At 52.7% G+C, this 18801-nt stretch overlaps 6 protein-coding genes across 6 annotated transcripts; 3 read left to right on the top strand and 3 right to left on the bottom strand.

Moving 5' to 3' along the window:
- Nucleotides 1-499: 499 nt before the first annotated feature.
- COCSUDRAFT_27071 (pyrroline-5-carboxylate reductase) lies at nt 500-2682 on the bottom strand. Its single transcript, XM_005651016.1, has 5 exons — nt 2423-2682; nt 2152-2292; nt 1877-2035; nt 1356-1578; nt 500-1177 (listed from the first exon to the last, which is right to left on the bottom strand). The coding sequence occupies exons 1-5, from the start codon at nt 2609-2611 to the stop codon at nt 1068-1070; spliced, it is 822 nt and encodes a 273-aa protein (XP_005651073.1). The 5' UTR covers nt 2612-2682; the 3' UTR covers nt 500-1067.
- Nucleotides 2683-3509: 827 nt separating this feature from the next.
- On the top strand, nt 3510-7967 carry COCSUDRAFT_59056 (P-loop containing nucleoside triphosphate hydrolase protein; the record flags this gene model as incomplete). The annotated part of the gene is made up of 13 exons (XM_005651015.1): nt 3510-3547; nt 3880-4071; nt 4218-4313; nt 4510-4861; nt 5009-5204; nt 5355-5521; nt 5690-5874; nt 6080-6247; nt 6591-6789; nt 7049-7159; nt 7275-7394; nt 7535-7615; nt 7830-7967. The coding sequence occupies 13 exons, from the start codon at nt 3510-3512 to the stop codon at nt 7965-7967; spliced, it is 2043 nt and encodes a 680-aa protein (XP_005651072.1).
- A 949-nt stretch (nt 7968-8916) lies between these two features.
- Nucleotides 8917-10006, top strand: COCSUDRAFT_21732 (photosystem II reaction cent). Its single transcript, XM_005651014.1, has 3 exons — nt 8917-9283; nt 9419-9479; nt 9612-10006. The coding sequence occupies exons 1-3, from the start codon at nt 8922-8924 to the stop codon at nt 9612-9614; spliced, it is 426 nt and encodes a 141-aa protein (XP_005651071.1). The 5' UTR covers nt 8917-8921; the 3' UTR covers nt 9615-10006.
- An 819-nt stretch (nt 10007-10825) lies between these two features.
- On the bottom strand, nt 10826-12460 carry COCSUDRAFT_83576 (hypothetical protein; the record flags this gene model as incomplete). Its single annotated transcript, XM_005651504.1, has 4 exons — nt 10826-11041; nt 11452-11692; nt 12005-12196; nt 12456-12460. 4 exons carry the CDS (start codon nt 12458-12460, stop codon nt 10826-10828), a joined length of 654 nt encoding a protein of 217 aa, XP_005651561.1.
- Nucleotides 12461-13609: 1149 nt separating this feature from the next.
- Nucleotides 13610-16158, bottom strand: COCSUDRAFT_52367 (hypothetical protein; the record flags this gene model as incomplete). Its single annotated transcript, XM_005651013.1, has 8 exons — nt 13610-13983; nt 14127-14247; nt 14435-14543; nt 14802-15005; nt 15203-15232; nt 15362-15428; nt 15534-15621; nt 16090-16158. The coding sequence occupies 8 exons, from the start codon at nt 16156-16158 to the stop codon at nt 13931-13933; spliced, it is 741 nt and encodes a 246-aa protein (XP_005651070.1). The 3' UTR covers nt 13610-13930.
- Nucleotides 16074-18773, top strand: COCSUDRAFT_46127 (light-harvesting chlorophyll-a/b protein of photosystem I). The gene is made up of 8 exons (XM_005651012.1): nt 16074-16186; nt 16383-16446; nt 16609-16657; nt 16794-16905; nt 17131-17380; nt 17684-17769; nt 17892-17946; nt 18143-18773. Exons 1-8 carry the CDS (start codon nt 16118-16120, stop codon nt 18274-18276), a joined length of 819 nt encoding a protein of 272 aa, XP_005651069.1. The 5' UTR covers nt 16074-16117; the 3' UTR covers nt 18277-18773.
- Nucleotides 18774-18801: the final 28 nt, after the last annotated feature.

Raw genomic sequence — 18801 nt, 5'->3', positions numbered from 1 at the left:
ATACTCTGGAAAATGCTTTCCAGAGCGGTCAGGAAGCCATCACTGCCACTTTCAGATGCAACAATGTTTTTTACTCCAAAACCAGTGCAAGCCTCATTGATGGGGGCTCACAAGTGGACATCGATAGGACACCAAGACTTCTGAAGTCGGAGAAACATTTCGAAAAGAAAAATAAGCATAAGAAGAAGAGTCACAGCTCCAAGCGAAAGCGCAAAAGGCATATTTCTGACAGTGACGATGACAGTCTTATTGATGTTGGCGCTGCAAGCCCTGCGCCTGTCCATTGGCAGGTCAGCTTTGGACAATATCCCGGAGAGTGCAGAGAGTCTGATGCTGCAGAGTGCCTGCACATGCTGGCAGCATGCATTCGCATGGATGCATGGTGGAGGTTGTAAGCTGCCCTGCACAAAATAGGATTGCCGGTATCCTTCAACTGCAACGATTTTCTACGTTGAAGCTCATCCCCAAAGCTGTGAGTAGAGCGCAATCTCATACTTGTGGCACTCAATGGTTACATTGATCTGTTGACGAATCTCACCTTTTCTGGCCAAAGGCCATGGGTGTCACAGGGTCCAGGGCAATCAAGGGCCCCAAGAGTCATCATGCACACCTATCATGCACCAATTATACTTTTCAAAGGCTTCAATCAGATGGCCTCTTCCACCAAGATCTTGGTTCCAATTCACATCGCTTGCGCTCGCGTTAATTAATCATTAATAATTATAATCACAGCGTTCCAATATTCCCTCGATATATCAACTTCTTATCAACAATTTTTGCCTAAAAGGGCCCCTGTTCACAAGATGAGAGTGCTATGGCAACTTGAGGGGTCACCAAACAATATTCCAGAGGCACTCCAAGTTTCTTGGAAGCGATTCACATGCAATGCTTTGCCAAAATTTCTGCTGCACGGTGCACACCATGCATGCATGTAGCATTTATGACTGTAAGCCTAAAAGAAATCGTGCAGTGCAGCTGCATCCTGATACGATACGCTTGAACATTAACTTCTTGACCTAATATTGCCAACGTGCACACAGCTCCTGACAGAGCTCCAAGAGCGCTTCCTAGAGCTTTGAGATCTCGTCGGCGCGATTTGTGGCAGCGACAACAGCATTGATGAGGCTTGCCCGCACTCCTCCCTTCTCCAGCTCATGGTACCCTGCAATCGTCGTCCCTGCACATGCGTTCGCCAATTTCACTTAAGCTTCCATCCATTTGCAAACACTGCTAAATGCCTCAGATCTATCATTGGGCTGAAGCTCATTAACACAAGCTCATCCGGCATTGAACTGTAGCTCATCAAAAGAGGTATGTGACAGGAGGGAAGAGGTATTTGGTAAGTGGGTGCGCACCGCCAGGGGAGGTGACCATGTCCTTGAGGAGGCCTGGGTGCTTGCCGGTCTCCAGGACCATCTTGGCGCTGCCCAGCACAGTCTGCGCTGCCAGGGCCATGGAGATGTCCCGCGGCAGCCCTGCCTTTACTCCGCCGTCTGCAAGCGCCTCTATCACCAGGAACGCATACGCAGGCCCGCTGCCGCTCAGCCCGGTCACCGCACTCAGCATCTTCTCATCCACCTGCAACAGACCCACGTACCCTTTACTCAGGGACTGCCCCCTTCATGCGCCAAACCCAAGTGGAGATGGTCCGCAGGCAAGCAATGACATTTACTTATCTTCGGTGTGTCCATTGACATACGCTTCTGCTGTTTTTATGAATGATGCAAGATGATTCTCGCACTGCACCTTTCTACTTCTCAATGTCACTTTGGGTAGGCCATGCATGCGCCCTGAAATTGGCGAGTACCTCCCCAGTAGTGGGCGGACTTAAAACGGCGCCAGAGTGGTGGGAGAAATGCATGAGCCAGCAGCACACCTGGACGATGCGGCCAACTGCACTGAAGAGCGTTCGCACAGTCTCAGCGTCCTCATCATTGGCCTGGCCTCCCAAGCACATGGCGCTGGCTGTCTCCCCGACCAGGCAGGGGGTGTTGGGCATCACACGCACTATGCGCACATCATCTCCTGCAGCTTCCTGCGCCACGATTCTCACACATCAAATGACAATCTTCAGAGCAGAAAAGATGTTCCTGAGGCACATTCGGAAGTGAGCATCATCGCTGCCACGTCACGTCAGGGGTGGAGGCTTACTTTGAGGGAGCTCAGGGTCTTCCCAGCCGCAATGGAAACGATTGTGTGCTTGTCTGTCAGGTGCCCTCGCACTTCTTTAAGGACGGGTCCCACATATTGTGGCTTGACTGCCACGAATACAATATCGCTCTCCTTGACCACCTAGAGAGGTTTGCGCATACTTGTTGTTAAAGGTCCATCTTTCATGCAAACACTTAAAAGTTCTGAGTGAGATCAAACAAAAATCGTCCTTTCATCAGCCTTCCACCGCAAGCCAATATGCTCGCCATACCTCCAAGTTGGTGCTCACTGCTTTCACATCGAAGCTCTCGAAGACTTCCCTTCTGGCAGCCACAGGATCAGTGGCGATCATACTCGACGCTTCAACAACTCCCTTTGAAATGAACCCCCTCGCCAAGGCCTCAGCCATCTGGCCGGCACCTATGAAACCAATCCGCTTCTGAAGCTTTGTTAGCCCCATGGTGACTGCTTGCACAACGCGATCAATGTTTATCGTCTTTCTCTGCGATTGTTAATAATAATGGGAGATCCTTGGAGCTTGGAGCTGCGCAACAGGGAAGCTTTGCTTGTGCAGCCAAGGCAGGTAGCCAAGCAGTACCTGCACTCCAATACGTTATCAACCCCACAACCTCCAAGAAATTCGAAGTCGACAGCACAGCGATCGCAGCCTCTGCCTGACGAACAGGTAAATTGCTTACAGGAATTTTTTGTCCATCTGGTGATGTCCGATCGGCATAGCAGTCCTTGAATTTTCAAAACAAACGCCACATGTTTACGCTGTTGTCCAATTCCAATGGGAAGAGGCAAAGAACAGGTCTGCCTTCCCTTTTCTCTAGCACAACAATAGTCAATGCGGTTTGGTAAATCGTCAAACATCCTTCTTGATCATATGGGTTGAGCTCTTGTAATCCTGACATCCTTGTACTGGTTGATTTATACAGATGATGAAATCCTGTTGATCCTACAAACCAGCAGTAGATCTTTGCAACGCGGCAATAAAGTACACTTTCCACAAGAAATTACCACACGTGATGAAGTCCTTCACAAAGGTGCTGCAGCCAAGGCGACCACAGCTTCCCCTGGAAATGACACACCTAGTGCTGAGGACACCTGGCATGAAGAACAAGAACGAAAGAGCAGCATGCCGCCCAGTAATAGCACGCAGCCAAATATCAAGCGAGCCTTTTGCGCACCCAGACAACAGACTGCGAGCTCAGCAATCCAAAGATGGAACACTAGCCAGAAGCAGCAGAGCACAAATCGCGAGGAACAGAACAGATGTCCTGGCTTGCCTCAGATCAAAAGTGCAAATGTCCAGTCAAAAGCACAGGCAAGATTTCCACAACAGTCATCTTTGCATGAGTCTTCTCAGCAATGCTCAGATCCCAGTGCAGCGGTCAGCTCCGCAGAGGGGGTGCAGCTGCAATTTCCCTCTCCTGAGCAGCTTCAGTTAACAAGGAAAGCTGTGGTGCCCGATGTTTTCGCGCAAGGCCCCAACGAATACACAGCTACATGGTCCTCAGCTCTTGAAGAAGAACTGAACCTCAGGTGCGTTTCTTTCTTGTGACTGGTTCTGGCACACCATCATGATCACGTGTGTCGATTTGACCTCAGAAATTTGTCATTTTGGTTCAGCTTGCATGCGTGACAATACTACATTTTCATCTGCAGCATCGAGAACGAGCAAAATTCTTACAGCGATTGTCTCCCTCAATTTTCTGTGTGCAGGCTTCTGGAGCTGGCCAAGCAATTTCACAAGGTGCTGCAGCAGCAGAGTGACTTTGAGAGAGGCAAGCCGACTGCTGCCAGTGCACAGAAACTGCAGCAGCTCATGCGGCGTTCCGGAGTTCCATTCTACTCAGACTGTGAGCTCACCATGTACCAGAAGAAGCAGACTGGAGAAGACGAGTCCGCATCCAGGTGCTTATGGATACTGTCCAATAGTATTCATCCAAGCTGTAGCACAAGCTGAGGATGCGCTTGCTACTGCATGGGCAAATATGTTCTGAGCTTCAGAATCTGAAGTATGTCAAGTAATCTAGTTACCCTGAGCATGCTGCCATCAGGGGCCGCTCCGTCTTCTTGACGCTGAATTCCGGGCTGGAAAGATCGGCAGATTACAGGAAGGATGATCTGTGGATCATTGGCACGCTGCCGGAGCTGTGCCTACCACAAGTCACTGGCCCTGGAGATCGCATGGCGCGGCCCTTTTGCCTCATTGCCCGCAGTTGCTGGCATGGACCCAACAATGAAGGACGGTGGGATTGCTGCCTTCCATCTCCTTGCATTTTGCTTCACATTTCGATGCATGTGCAGCCCTTTATGTGTGCATAATGTCCGATGATGGACATGCTGCAGGTTTGAGGTGGAACTACTGTGTGCGGTGCCAGCAAACTTGCACAAGAAGCAGCAAGTGTATGCGCTGCACGGCCCTGACGCCACCACCGAGCTTGCCATGATCTCCACTCTGCGGTCCCTCAAGGCACTCAAGCTGCCCCTCCTGCCTGCGCTGCTCCAGCCTAATTCAGGCACTGATGAGCATGCAGCAGCCAGCGCTGCGCCTGATGAAGCAGCAAGCTGCAGTGAGGCTTGTGACCTGCAGAGCGCTGTGGTCTCTGCTATGCACACTGTTGTCCAGCAGTTTGGCCTGAACACCGCACAGGCAGCTGTCCTCCAAGCCATGCAGCCTTGGTTCCTGCCAGGCAACAAGGTCTGTTCCGCTGTCTAACAGCACTGCCATGCTCCCAGGATCCTGCTACAAGGGCATGCAAAGTGCATGGTTTTCTTTCAGCTGCTTGCCTTTGGTCCAATGTGAGCATTTGAGATTGCTGATATTTGGCCTACCACATTGATGCAGGCATGCAGCCCTCTGTGCATCATCCATGGGCCCTTTGGCACGGGGAAATCGATGCTGCTGGTCGCCGCGATCCACCTGTTGTTGCAGCTGCGGGACAGGGACACCCCTCTGAAGGGCTGCAGGATTGCAGTCGCTGCGCACACAAATGCAGCCGTCGACCGAGTCATGTGCGGCCTGCTGCAGTCAGGCCAAACAGGTTGAGCACCGGATCCCATGCGAATTTTGTGATACAACGCAGTGGGAAGGTTCACACGTCCTAGAGGGTTGAAATTTGCCTGAGGGAAAAAGAACCTCCGCCATGCTATGATCACGATCTAACCTCCAACACTTTTCTTTCCGCATGCAGACATTTTGCGCGTTGGACCACTGCGACGCATCAGCCGCGAGTTGCTGCCTCACTCTCTGCATTCGACGGCTGGCAAGCGCTCAGAGGCAGCCCATGAGCTAGAGGCCATGCTGAAGGAAGCCACATCCGTTGCAGAGCAGAACGTACTCAAGGACGAGCTTGCCAGGGTAAACAGTCAGCCTCTGGTGCTCTCCTGCAGTATACTACTGCATGTACATGGCATGCAGTACTACATGCAAATGGCATTCATGCAGGTCTCCCCTGACAATATTAGAACCAAAGTAGAAGGCTGGTGCGGAATCGCAACAGGGAGTGACGAGATGGAAGTGTTGCAGGTGAAGGCTGGTGCAGAGAGGGCGCGAAGGAAGAGGCTCAAGACGGCGGCGGTGGTGGGCGTGACGTGCTGCTCGGCAGTGCTACCAGTGCTGGACGAGCAGCAGTTTGATGTGGTGTTTCTGGACGAGTGCAGCCAGATGGTGGAGCCGCTGTCCCTCCTGCCCCTTGCACGCGCCCGCTGCAGGTAATTGCACATTATTGTACCCGATGGTCAATGTTCAAGGTCAAAAGGTGATTTTATAACCCGGTTTCCTTCCAAACAGGGGGTACAGTAGTCTTTAGTACCCCCTGTTCCAAACAGAGCTCATGCTTTTGTAAGTGGACTACAGGAAATTGCATGCGGGTTTGAAGGCATGGGTCAGCTTCAGGGTTGAAAATGTTTAACGCAGGTTTGCAGTGCTGTCTGGCGATCCAATGCAGCTGCCTCCGCTGATCGCGCACCCCCCGCAGCTGCCTCAGCGGCCGGGGGGACCCGTGGCCCATGGGCTCCTGCGGCCGGTGTTTGTGCGCCTCGCCAGCATGGGCCACCACGTCCACATGCTGCGGCGCCAGTACAGGTCAGCCCTCTCATAGCTCAATCACCTCTTCCCATGCCCCACAATGCTTCTTTGTGCAGATGAGAGCAGAACTGCTTTAGTGCTCACTGCCTGGCTGGTCTGTACTGGAGCAGGGTGTCTCCTGCAATTTAATGCTCAAGGTTGCATTTGGGCCCGTGTCCTGTCTCGCAGTGCTCAAGCTTTTGTGGTCCCCTTTTTCCATACCAGGCCTGTCTTTGCTTCCCTCCGGTATTGGACAATTCTCAGGTGCCGTCCTGTGTACCAGATCAAGCCAGTACCCTCTGGTCCACTGGGAGTCATTTTCAGTGGTGGCTGACAAGGATCATGTGGGGCTTCGGGGCAGGTGCCACCCGGAGATAGCGGCCATCAGCAACGCGCAGTTCTACGGGGGCCGCCTGCTGGACGGCTGCAGCGCGGGTGACCGGGCGCCGCTGGTGCGCGGGCTGCCGCCGCTGCTGTGCCTGGACGTGCGCGGCAGCCAGGACTATGCGGGCGGCTCCCACAGCGCATCCAACAGGGCCGAGGCCACCGCCGTGGTTCAGGTCAAGCCCTAATGACTGCGCTTCGCTTCTCTGCTTTCAGATTCTGTTGGCTTTTGCAGCAAATGTGGAGCTGTCTGCCCATTCACTTCATGCTCGAACTGTCTGTCAGAGCTGCGGATGTGTGGGTGGGCCACAGATGGACCATGGGATCCTGCCGCTTGCTTGAATCTAGTGTCGGCTGTTGCAGCAAGTCTGAAACGTCTGTGAATTCAGTACAGACTCGAATTGCTTGTGAGAGTAGCGGAGGTGTGGGGCACAGGTGGTGCGTGGGCTGCTGGCACAGCAGCACAGCAGTGAAGATGGTGAGGAGAGCGGCAGCAAGCCTGTGACACCAGACACGATTGGGGTCATCTGCTTCCACAGAGCGCAGGTGCAAGAAGCCCTCGTTACTCTCTAGCTCACACTGCAGTTGTCAGCAACTGTGGGCACTTAGTGGGCATTTAGGGAAGCAGCACAAGTGCCTGGACTATGGTGCTGATACGCAGGTTGGCTTGGTCACATCGCTGCTGTCTCGCCCCACCGCAAGTGCCAACTCCAGCGCTGGTGACGGTGCGAGTTCATCCAGCAGTGCTGGCGTGACTGTCGCGACTGTGGACTCCTACCAGGTAATCCACCGCCTTCTCCAGGAAACAGCCGTGTGAACACATGGTGATGTATCCAAACAGTATGACTGAATACGGGCCTTGCAACAATTCCCATACAGGAATCCTGCATATTAGGTTGCAATGTTTGTTTGATTTTGCAGGGGCTTGAGAAGCCGATCATCATCCTGTCGACTGCGGTCACACGAGTGGGGGCCTTTGTGGCTGACCCGCACCGCCTCAACGTAGCTCTCACACGCGCCAAACACCACCTCATTTTGGTGGGACCATCCTCACCGCATTCTCATGTGATCACTGGTGCATGAAGATCAAGATGACTGGACATGCAAGCCTTGTCAAGCAGTAGCAGCTTGTGTCAGGCTTCAGGACCTGCTGTGCAAAGCGTGCGATGATAGACATATAAAAGAACAGGGCAACATGGATGGCTGGCTGGCGTAGGTGGGTGATGCTGCTGTCCTCCGTGACACTGCACCGGCGTTCAAAGCCTTCCTTGCCGCAGTGCGATCGCGCCCGGGTGCCTACAAGCACTGCCACCCTGGGCAGCCAATCCCGCTCGCCAGCCTTCTGCTGCCGTGAAGTGTTCTGGATCCAATGTCAGTAGAGTTTGCAGACAAGATCAAGGTGAACATTCACGTCCAACGTGAGTCATGTTAGGTTTCCAGGGCAGCCCGCTGCCAGATCCCAGTGGGGATTTGGCCCAGCCTTGACCGATTTGCATTTGGCTTGATTGCAACTCGAATATTTTCTCACCGAATCTGGAATGCCCCGCATGGGCTGGCCCTTCGGGTGCGCAGCGCAAATTTGCTGCGCAAATTTTTGATAAAATTCCGAAGTTCATGATTAGAAGTCCTAGCCGTTAGTGTATCAAAAACATCAATGAATTACAATATATGTTACATAGTTTAAAAGTAATGCTGGCTGCTACAGCTAGCCGCTGCTTTGCAAGCAAATCTGACAACAGAATCGGTAGCACGTGCACCCCTTGATATAGATGAGTGTTTGACACTGAAGTTCAGTGACTGAACAGGAATTGTTGCCGAACTGCCCGAGATGAAAACTTCGTCTTTCTCAACTTAAATGTGAATACTAGAGACTGAGTCAGCATACCCTAGATTACTAAGCTATCAACCCTACGCTGAGATGAGAGGGTGAGAACGGCAGGAAGCCACAGTCGGAAGCTGGTGCCAGTAGGATTATTCTGCAATCAGACTTCGTCCGGAGATAACAGAGTCTCAGAAAGCTATTATTTTAGGCATCGCATCTGTTCCGAGCCATGTATGCGGGCGCAGCGCCGTCACCAGGATGTCACTCGTGTACCTGCACACTGAACAGACTGAACATAAGGCCTGGCTTAGGTGGGTAATGGATCCTCCATATGTAACATGCTTTCTTATCCTGGTGTGGGCATTGATACTCGCTGCTGGATATCTGGGAGGATCTGGGTTACTTATCTGGAGAGTTCTTGAACCTGCCAGCTGAACACAGCTTTGAGAGTGTGGAAGATGATGGGATCAGTGTGATGCAGGTCGAATGTCAGCCAAGCAGGTAAAGCAGCAGAGCAGCAGCTCGACCAGATGGTGTCGGGCCTCAGCCAGTGCCACGATACTCTCGATGGCCTCCTCTATACAGTTTATCAGGGGCGTGAATGAGCCAACTGTTCCGGATGTGCGCTTAACTAGAGCACGGGATGGATCGTCTGGAACAGCATCTTTCGTGTTCAAGTCGCCGTCTGTGTTTGAGGCCTCCTCCGAGCTGGGAGATATTACTGGGCTGTATCTTGTGGATGACGAGGGCACCCTCACCACCGTGGATGTGCAAGCAAAGTTCCTCAATGGCAAACCAGACCGCATTGAGGCAAAGTATGTCATGCGCAGCGGCTTTGAATGGGACAGGTACGCTCTCATTTCTGCCAACAGTCTTGTTACAACCTACTTGCGCAGCTTCAGTGCTTGATTATATGCATTAGTTCACCAGCAAGCTGTGATGACAAAGAGACGTGCTAAGTGTGGCCCCTTCTGTGCATGCAGGTTCATGCGCTTTATGGAGCGGTATGCGGAAGAGAACGAATTGGGCTTCACCAAAAAGCAGGTGAGAGCAATCTCTTCTTGCATGCCCATTGGCCCTCTTCTATGCAAGACATGCATTCAGCTGTTGCACATCTGCGCCCAATATATCGGCACATAAATATTTGATTGCTGAGAGCAGCTGTGCCTGTTGCAGTGAGAAGCATGGGTGATGGACTGCGCTGCTGTCTGTTGTGTCTATAAATGGAGCGCACTTTTAAGGAATGCTATCGTTGTGTTGGGTAGCTGTGGAGTTGAAGATGATGAAGCAGTGAATATGTCATCACTAGAGTCTGGCTGAGCGGTGTTGTGAGGTCAAGCAGTTTGATGCCTGACAGAACCAATTTTGTGTACGCGTGAGTTGCTCTACAAAATGACTCGAGAGTGAGTACTGATGGCATCGCATTATCGTGGTGTTATGCCTGCACATTGCAGGCACGCATGGAAATTATAGAACAATTTATTGAAACATCGAACTCTTGTATGAAGGGCTTGCTATAGCCCAGCTAGTGGGCTATCTGGCGATGACTGTAAGTGTGGTATATAATTTCGACAGATTTGCTGCCTGCCATTGGCCGGTCATGGAGGTTGAATAATGTTTGGCAGATCACATTATTACAGGCACTGCATCAAAATCACATTGTAGCAATCCGGCCTACCTCCTTGAAGCTTTTCCTGGTAAAAACCTATAGTATATACTGTACATGCAAGGGACGTTTAATCACTACTATTCTGGAGTCTCTGACTGCACTGAAACATGCACCTGGAGCTATCCAGGTCTTGAATAAAACCCGAGAAGGACAGCACAAACAGGGATGCCATCAGCGCACAGACCACTGCAAGCCTTGCAAACACAAGTTGCGCTTCAATGCATGGTGCTCTGATAGTGCGCCATGTAGAGCCCCAGCGACAGAGCGGCTAGAGTGCTGGCTATTGACAGGGATGCCAGGGTGGCGGCACGCTTGCGCAGCTTTCTCCCCTTGGGTATAACGTATGCTGCCAGGTTGTAAAGGGCATCGCGTCCGATCACACCTGGAGAAAAAGACCATTCTGTGTCACAGATTAGGACCTACCTACAATAAGGTTTTACCCACAAGGCATGGTGTGCACTAGTAGATGCACGCAAGGTGCCAGACATGAGCAAGCCACTTACCAACAGGCACCGCAGGCTTGTCTGGCACATGCCAGATTTCGTCCTTGAGGTAGGACTCTGCAGCAGTAGACCTGCATTTGCGGGCACCGTTCAAAACTATGTCCAATGTAAGGAAAGCTGACACACTGAATTCATAGCACTGATAAGGCAAACTTGAGCATGCTCATCATCTGAGCAGCATGGCACTGATGGCGAGAAGAGGAGCACACAAGCACTGCTTAGGATGCAAGCACGGTGGCAGCGGCGGGAGCGCACGTGAGCATGCGCATGCGCGTGCGTTTGAGCAGCTGCTTGGGCGGGCAGCGGCGGTAAATGGACACCGCCTGCTGCGCCAGCTCATCAGCCGTCAGGCTCTCCAGCGGCGGCAGGTTGGTCAGCAGCCGGTGCATCTCCGCCGGGTCCTCCTCACACTTCAGGATCCGCCTCCTCGACGCCTGCAAGAAGAACTGTTCAGCAGCCCTTTGCGGAGAAAGCAACATAGCGAAGTGCGTTCAAGGCACACCGGAGAAACTGGGGACATAGTAAAGAGCCACCGCTGCCATAATGCAGCCATAGATCATCCTCGACCACATAAATCATCGTGCTCTTTGAGCGGAGGTGTCTTGTATGTTGCAGGCATTGCGTTCACACCGCGATGCAGCCCTTTTGACTACCCCCTGCCGCTCGCTCTGCCTTGATGTCCACCTGCCTCTTTCTCAAAAGCCATCCATTCAATGGTAGGGTCGGTACTCTGGCATTCTGCAGCCCCGGCACAATCTGCCCTGTAGTAGACGACTTCAGCTGCGGGACAGGCACTATGGAAGCAACAGGATATTGGATAAGCATAGGGTTACAGAGGACGCACGATGAGGACAGCTGCGCTGGCGTAGAGGGGCATGAGCGGGTGGGAGGCGAGGAAGAGGTCGAACAGGCGGGCTGTCTGCGCGAGGTGCGGCAGGTTGTGCGCAAACCAGGTGATATACCAGGACAGGCCGAAGAAGGGCTGCACGCCCGATGCCTCGATGTGCGCATGCAGCGGGCGATCCACCTCCGCCAGAATTGGCAGCAGCAGGCCCAGCAGCTCCAGCACCGCGTCCAGACTTGGCCTGCACAGTGGAGCACATCTGTGTGAATGATACTGCCTTCAGCCTTCCTTCACATCATTTCAAGATGATCCTTTAACGCAACAGAATCCTCCTCCTGACAAGCTGGTGTCTTGCTAGCACAACCTTTCCCTTTCAGAAGTACTTTGCATTGGAACTCATTCCAGCAACTGCTCAGTAGTGGTCACCAGTCTTGAAGCATCACCAACTTGCATCGGCAGAGACACAAAAGAAAAGACATCTTTTGGGCACACCATGCGGTGCTTCTTGCAGACAGCATGCATCATGTACAGCAAAAGAGAAGCTGCTGCGCACCGCGTGCAGTCTCGCAGGTGGCAGGTGACGAGGCGCCGCAGCATGAGCAGGGCCAGCCGCTCCCCGCCAGTGAACAGCAGCACAGAGGTGATGTCATGCAGGCCCTGGTAGTAGAACACGTCCCCTCCGTGCGAGCTCACCGTCGCGTTCAGCACATTCCGCAGCTTCTCCCTCTCCACCTCCCGCTCCTCACTCGTCCAACCTGGGGCACACACTCCCTCAGCTAACCTAGAGAAATCTCCAGTGCTGCTCATGTGCGATCAGGCCGCCAGCTGTCATCTGAGAAAGAGGTTATCAACGATGATTTGCATGCTGATTCCCAGGACAGCTCACACTTGGTGTTGATAGACTGAGGCAGGAAAACGACAACAGGTCAACAGAACCAGAGAGTAACCCTCTTCGACACACCTTCAGTGTAGGACCAGAGCGAGCGCTCCACATCGCAGTTGACAACATTGCTGTCCCTGTGAGGCTCGCCCTGCCAGATTCTGTAGGCTCGCTCGTCAAATTCCTGGCCTTCCACCCCAAGCAGCACCGGCCACACCCGAGCGCGCACCTGCACGATGCACACCCTCAATTTGTGGTATTCTTTAGAGCGATTTCATGACACATGATGCTGGTCTCCTTCACGACAGGAAGCAGCTTCCTGCTAGACCCCACCTGTTGGTTTACAAGGCCCCGCACTGCTGATACCTTCCGCAGCTGGACGTAGTCCACCTGTGGCCAACGAGTATTTTATAAGTATCGTAGTTGCCCTGCTTTGCAGAGGGGCCTGTGACCGTGCCAGCGAGCTAGGCAGAAAGTGAGAAGCAAGCCAAGGCTGACGGATGGATTGTGGCACAGACTAAACAATGCTTTAGTAATTGAAAAGTCGAGACTGAACTGGAATGACCATGAGATGCACTTACCGGAACACTATCTAACAGGCTGTTGATCAGATGTATTGTAGCGAGTTCTCTCTCTCTCGCATCGTTGAGTGATAAGCCTTTAGAGTTGTGCCCTTTCTTACGTTGACCCATCCGTTTCAGACTATCTACACCGGCTCCAAAGACTTGCGTCGCTCAGCAGTGATTGTGGATCGATTTACGAAACGATCCTCGCGAGTCCCACACGCCATCGAGACCTAGGCCAAACCTTGCTTCTTTGACCGTGAGCCAAATAGACTTTGGGTGCTGTTACCGGAATCAAAGGGACTATTTGGAGAAATATTCTGTCCTAGTGTTCCAACAGGATGCACTCACGAACAGAATTAAAAAGCTGGTCTGCATTGAACTTTACTTGCGTAAAGTCTGTGAAGGCTTATTGCCAAATTTTAGAGGAATCTGCTTGTCATTATTATGGCCTTGGGAAAGTCAGGAGAAAGAACCGACCTCGCACTGGAGCCTGATGAGGCAACTGCAGAGACCGTGCATGCATGCTCATCTTGGATGCTGGATGCTCCAAGATGTGTCCAAAATTGCTGGATATATCAATAGTAGGATTAGCAGAGTTCCAGACCAAACGCAGCGCAGTAAAGACTGCCAAAATCAGCAGTCTTTGCTGCCACAATCGATGCCTGTACAGTCTAGTCTAGTCCGACTACTAGGAGAGACTGAGTCTGCTAGTCAGTGACATGTCTTATTACATGCCTTAAATCTTCAGCAGCATTCTGTCCGCTGCTACAAGTTGCTAACAAGCCCTTCATATTTGAGAGCTGCAAATGTCAACTCATTGCTTTTTTGGCAATGCATATCCATGGTCTTAAGACAATCCCTGTATGCAGAGCCTACGGATTGTCTGCCTGGAGTCGTTCTTCAGAATGCGAGAGCATGCTCACGATGAATCCCTTACAGCAAAATTTGGAGAGCTGCAGTACAGACTTCAATCTGCAGAACAGTTGAATCCCTGCTAAGCCCATTCCTCTCTGCAGCAGAACTGAACATGTCCTCATTGGATCAATCGTGCGTGCTCAATGCCGAAGACGTTGTTTGACCATGGGTCTGCAACACACAAGAGAAATCTCGGTAGTCTGGTGGCGTTTTGCAATCAACATGCCAAACCAAACTCAAAATGGTACACCATGATGAGGATATTCACACTGCACTCGAATAAGGGCAATTACAAAGTGAGGTTAGCTGCGCACCGGCCAAGTGGGATGAGAGGGAGTCCAGAGGGGTCTTTCCGGTGGTCTTGGCCTGCACAAAGAAGCCGAGCACCGCCAGCATGGCAAGGCGAGCGTTCTTGATCTCCTTGAGCTTCAGCTCCTGCGCATGCACACCACCGATCTCAATCACACCCTTTGCAAAAATCTTCACGCCAGCAAGAAGATAGTTCATCGAAGGAGGACAGATCAATATCAACAAAGTGCTGGCAATATATCGTCGTCTCAGGAATTGCAGGACTTTCATTGCGTTCTGAGTATTTCAGCAACCCTCAGGCAGGGCAGCGTACCGCCATGTTGCCCTTGGAGTAGCCGAGAGGGTCGAAGATGCCGCCTGGGTAGCCGGGCTCATTGCCGGATGGGAGGCTGTACTGTGAAAAGATGGGGTCCTGGTTGGTGCTGCACACACCAAACCCACCACATCAGTGCCCCTTGTGGTCAGTGTGTGGCCGTTGTGTGTGGTCTGTGTGTGTGGTCATTGCACAGTGCATCAGTGTGTGCCTCACTACTTTACAGTAACAAGCTGCACTGATGCTTGCCAATCTGAAGAAATAGCAGCTTCAGCTACTGCAACATGGCACACATAGTGCACCAAACCGTACACACTAATCATTCAGGATTTACTAATACCTGCAGCGAGTGAGGGGAGGGGTGCACCTGCCGGGCTTGACCATGTCCTGGTACCGGCGGACCTCCACCCAGGCGAAGAGGAGTAGCTCCACGATGAAGAGGGTGCTGGTGGGGGCAAAGTAGGTGAAGTCGCTGGCCTTGAACCAGGGGGTGGCTGCTGCCGGGCCGCCGGCGCCCAAGTGACCGAGAAGGTCCACGAAAAGGATGCCCGCTGCTGCCAGCATTGCCCACCTGCACAATCAGGAAGATCCTTATCTTTGTTGTTATTATGTACAGATGGTATCATGTCTTTAGACCACATTGATCGGCGGGTTTGATCCAGGATTACAGCTCAAGCTCTTTTGGATTTGTGGAGCAATGTGCATGTCATGTAATTCATCACGTGGCATGGTGACCGCTGCATGCACTGAGGTGTGGTGGCTCCGCACCTTCCGTTCTGCAGCTCTGCCTGCTGGTACCTGGGGTCACCAAAGTAATCATTGTCAGTGCTGTGTGCATGCACTGTCTTGTGAAGTGTATCTTTCTTCCCTTCATCTGCTCGATACCAGGGTCCCGCAAACGTCGATGGATCGGATAAGTGTTCTTACCACTTGAGGGCTGCTGGGTCCTCTCCTAGCCTCAAGGGGTCAAAGCCAAAGTCACCTGGAAGCTCGCCTGCAGTACACACCTTATTGTTGTATATTTGCCAGCATACAAGCAACAGGCAGACAGTGAAGGTGTGTGGCAGATAAACCCTGGTGGTGTGTTAAAGTCGCTCACCCTTCAGGTATGAAGGGATCTCTGAGCCAGGGAGCCATGAAGCACGCTCAGCCCTCACCACAACACGAGCTGACCTCGCTGCAGACACCTAACAGATGAAAGAAAGCCATGTTCAGTCTTTCTGCCGCATCTCGATTTGGCTGTCTACATTCAGATCCCAGGGCACTTGCGCAGTCACGAAGCAAGCGAATATAACGTTTCAAGCAGAAGGGGGTTGCTCAAGATTTAATGGGCATTTAGTTCCTATCGAGCTTCACCGTGGGACGACTGCTCCTCAACAGAGGCGTGCCCACAGCGAAGCGAGTTGTCTGGGAGTGCGCAAGGATCATCATGGTGACAATTCCCTGGTATCGACAACCTTGTCTCTGCACAGGTGCGACCGATCTGCTCTCGATGGGCACCCTGAAGCGCAGGCCAAGGCTATAAGATTTGATTTGATAGCCTAGCCAATCAGAATCCTCGTTCGGAGGCTTGGGCAGGCTCCAATAACGACGATCCATTGCTTGGGGCAATCCGTATCATCCTATCAATCCGCTCAGCGACATCGACTGATTACGGTGAGCAGCAGCTCAAGGTGACGCAAAATGGCAGCTCTGCTCGCGTGCAATGGTCTCTCCAGGCCCATCCTGGGCTCCCCTCTCGCAGCACGCCAGGTCTGAGGAGCCCAGCTCCCCTGCGATCTCTGTCAGATACTGGGGTCTTTGACCCCTTTCGTGAGCTAGCAAGCCATTCATGCTACGAACTAGCTGGATTCCAGTCCTCACTGCCAGTGTGCCCAGCTCTCAATGTCCGAGCACATTGAGAAAGCAGGCTTGGCAGTCATATTGAATTCGCTGGCATGTATTGCAGGTGTCGAGAGCAAGGCCCGTGCGCCAGACTGTTGTGCGCGCAGAGCGTGCCTTGTGGCTGCCAGGTGCTTCCTCCAGTCCTCACCGTTGACGAACCAGATCCCAAGTATTTGCTATGATCAAATATCTCGTGGATGCATCAAGGGAGTAACCAAATGCTCAAGAAGTACCTGAGAAGGTATTTGGCCTGTTGCAACTCTATACCCACAAGTGCTTTCCTTGCGCAGGAGGTGATGCCCCAGCACACCTGGATGGCTCCCTGCCCGGTGACTTCGGGTGAGCTCCTTGTATTTCTCTGTTGATGGGTGCACAAACAATCAAAATTGTAGACCACTGAGTTCCTGTGCACAGATAGACGTCTTGTGAGGATCTAAAGCATCAACATGGCCATTCAGCGGTATTTTCTCTGCAGGTTTGACCCTCTCGGTCTCGGAGCCGACCCCGAGCGTCTGGCTTGGTTTGCAGAGTCAGAAAGAGTGCATGCGCGTTGGGCCATGCTTGCGGTTGCGGGAATTGCCGTGCAGGTACGCCACACACCATCTCCTGTTGTGAGCAACTCGATCGCCTGGGGCCTCTGACAGCTCTGCCTCCATTGTAAGCAAGCAGGCATGCAAGCAACAAAAATTTCGACAGGGAAAGGAAGTCAGGAGCAGAAAGCCAAGCTTTGTAGGGCAGGCAACGTGTTTCTTGACCCGGTGCTCGGCAGTGAGGTCTGGCGGGGATCTGGAGCGGGCGGTTTGTGCGTGCAGGAGGTTGTGCGGCCGGACGTGTTCTGGTATGAGGCAGCCCTGAAGAGCCCCATGCCGTTCGGCAACAGCCCAGCTGCCATCCTGGGGCTGGTGGCCTTTGAGCTGTTTGCGATGCACTTCGTGGAGGTGAGGCGAGCGTACGACTTCAAGAACCCCGGCAGCCAGGACCAGGACCCCATCTTCTCCAACAACAAGCTGCCCAAGCACGAGGTCGGCTACCCAGGCGGCATCTTCGCCCCCGTCATCCCAGGTGTGATTCCCTCCACTCTACCTGCCTCCCTTCATCAGTTGAAGAATGCCTGCATGTGTCCTATTGGTCCCCTATCCCCTCACCTTCGTATGAACCTGCTCTCACTGCACTGCCCAGAGTGCCCCTATGCTCGAGTCAGGTCTGTCTCCCCGTGCCTTTTTTATCCGGTGCTTTCCAAGTGTAGCAGGTCAAGCTGGCAGGTCACTGTCCAGTGGATCGCAGAAGCTCTCAGGCAAATAGACCATGATGATGGGCCGTTCATGACCCACTTGCCAGGAAGCTAATTAATTGGTCTGTTTGCAGGTGACTTGGCAGAGCTGAAGCTGAAGGAGATCAAGAATGGCCGCCTCGCCATGCTCGCCTTCGCTGGCTTCGTCATGCAGGCACAGGTGACTGCAGTGTCCCTGCTGTTAAGATCTTCTTGCGTGCACGGACTTCAACGCCCTCATGAATAGCCTCATGTACAGTGATGATAGATGCAGGCACCTGACCAGCGTTGTCCATGTTGCAGGTGACCGGCAAGGGACCCCTTGCTTCTTTGGGCGATCACTTGTCAAACCCCATTGGTGAGTTCACCTCCAGACCTGTCACTGTACCCCTGATCTCATCAGCCCCTGACTCTTAGATTTATCGTCTGTGACTTTTGTGAAGACGAGTGTGGTCTAGTGCAAAGTGGTTGTGCACTTGCATGTGCACCTCGAGGCAAGCTGCTGTGCAGCATTATTGGCACGTGTCCAACAAGCTGTGGATCCTACTGTGCAGGCACCACCATCTTCTCGAAGGCTGTGGTCATCCCCGGCCAGGCCATCGTGCCCCCCTGCATGATCCCCTCCTCTGTGGAGTACCACGGCATCACCATCCCCACCCCCTGCTTCCTCTCCGGCCTCTGGCCCTGAAAGCGGACATACATGCAGCAGCCACTTTGGCACCCCATAGCGGGCAGGCAAAGCAGAGTGACTGCGAGGATGGACAGGCAGCCGCTTGGCACCTTTAATGGCGGTCACTCTCGCGCACAGAGCAAATTGCTTGTGTGGCTCCCAGAGGGGCAGCAATGTTCAGCTAGAGCCGGCTGGGTGCACCTCAGCTGCTAGCGGCCCGGCCGCTACTGTTCTGAATAAACATTCATGCGCAGTGTCTGGTCGATTGGGACCAGGCCGGCTGACCCTGGCTGCGATTGGCCTGTTGTCTGACGTCAAATGTTGATGTCAAGATCAATCCATCAGAACATTGGGAGGACAAGCAATATGAGAAGAAGTCCTTAAGATGCAACACACTCATAATCCCCTGGGACACCGTTGGGGAAAAGCTTCAGTACATACATGCCGATACTGCCAAAAAAATATCAAGGAAATAATCTTGAGCTTACAACTTGTAACGGTCAATGGCCAACAGCATGATGCATTTGGATACCAGTCTGGTGC

The sequence above is a fragment of the Coccomyxa subellipsoidea genome, assembly GCF_000258705.1.
Source record: "Coccomyxa subellipsoidea C-169, whole genome shotgun sequence".
Lineage (NCBI taxonomy): Eukaryota > Viridiplantae > Chlorophyta > Trebouxiophyceae > Coccomyxaceae > Coccomyxa > Coccomyxa subellipsoidea.
This window is presented reverse-complemented; position numbering and strand designations above follow the sequence as displayed.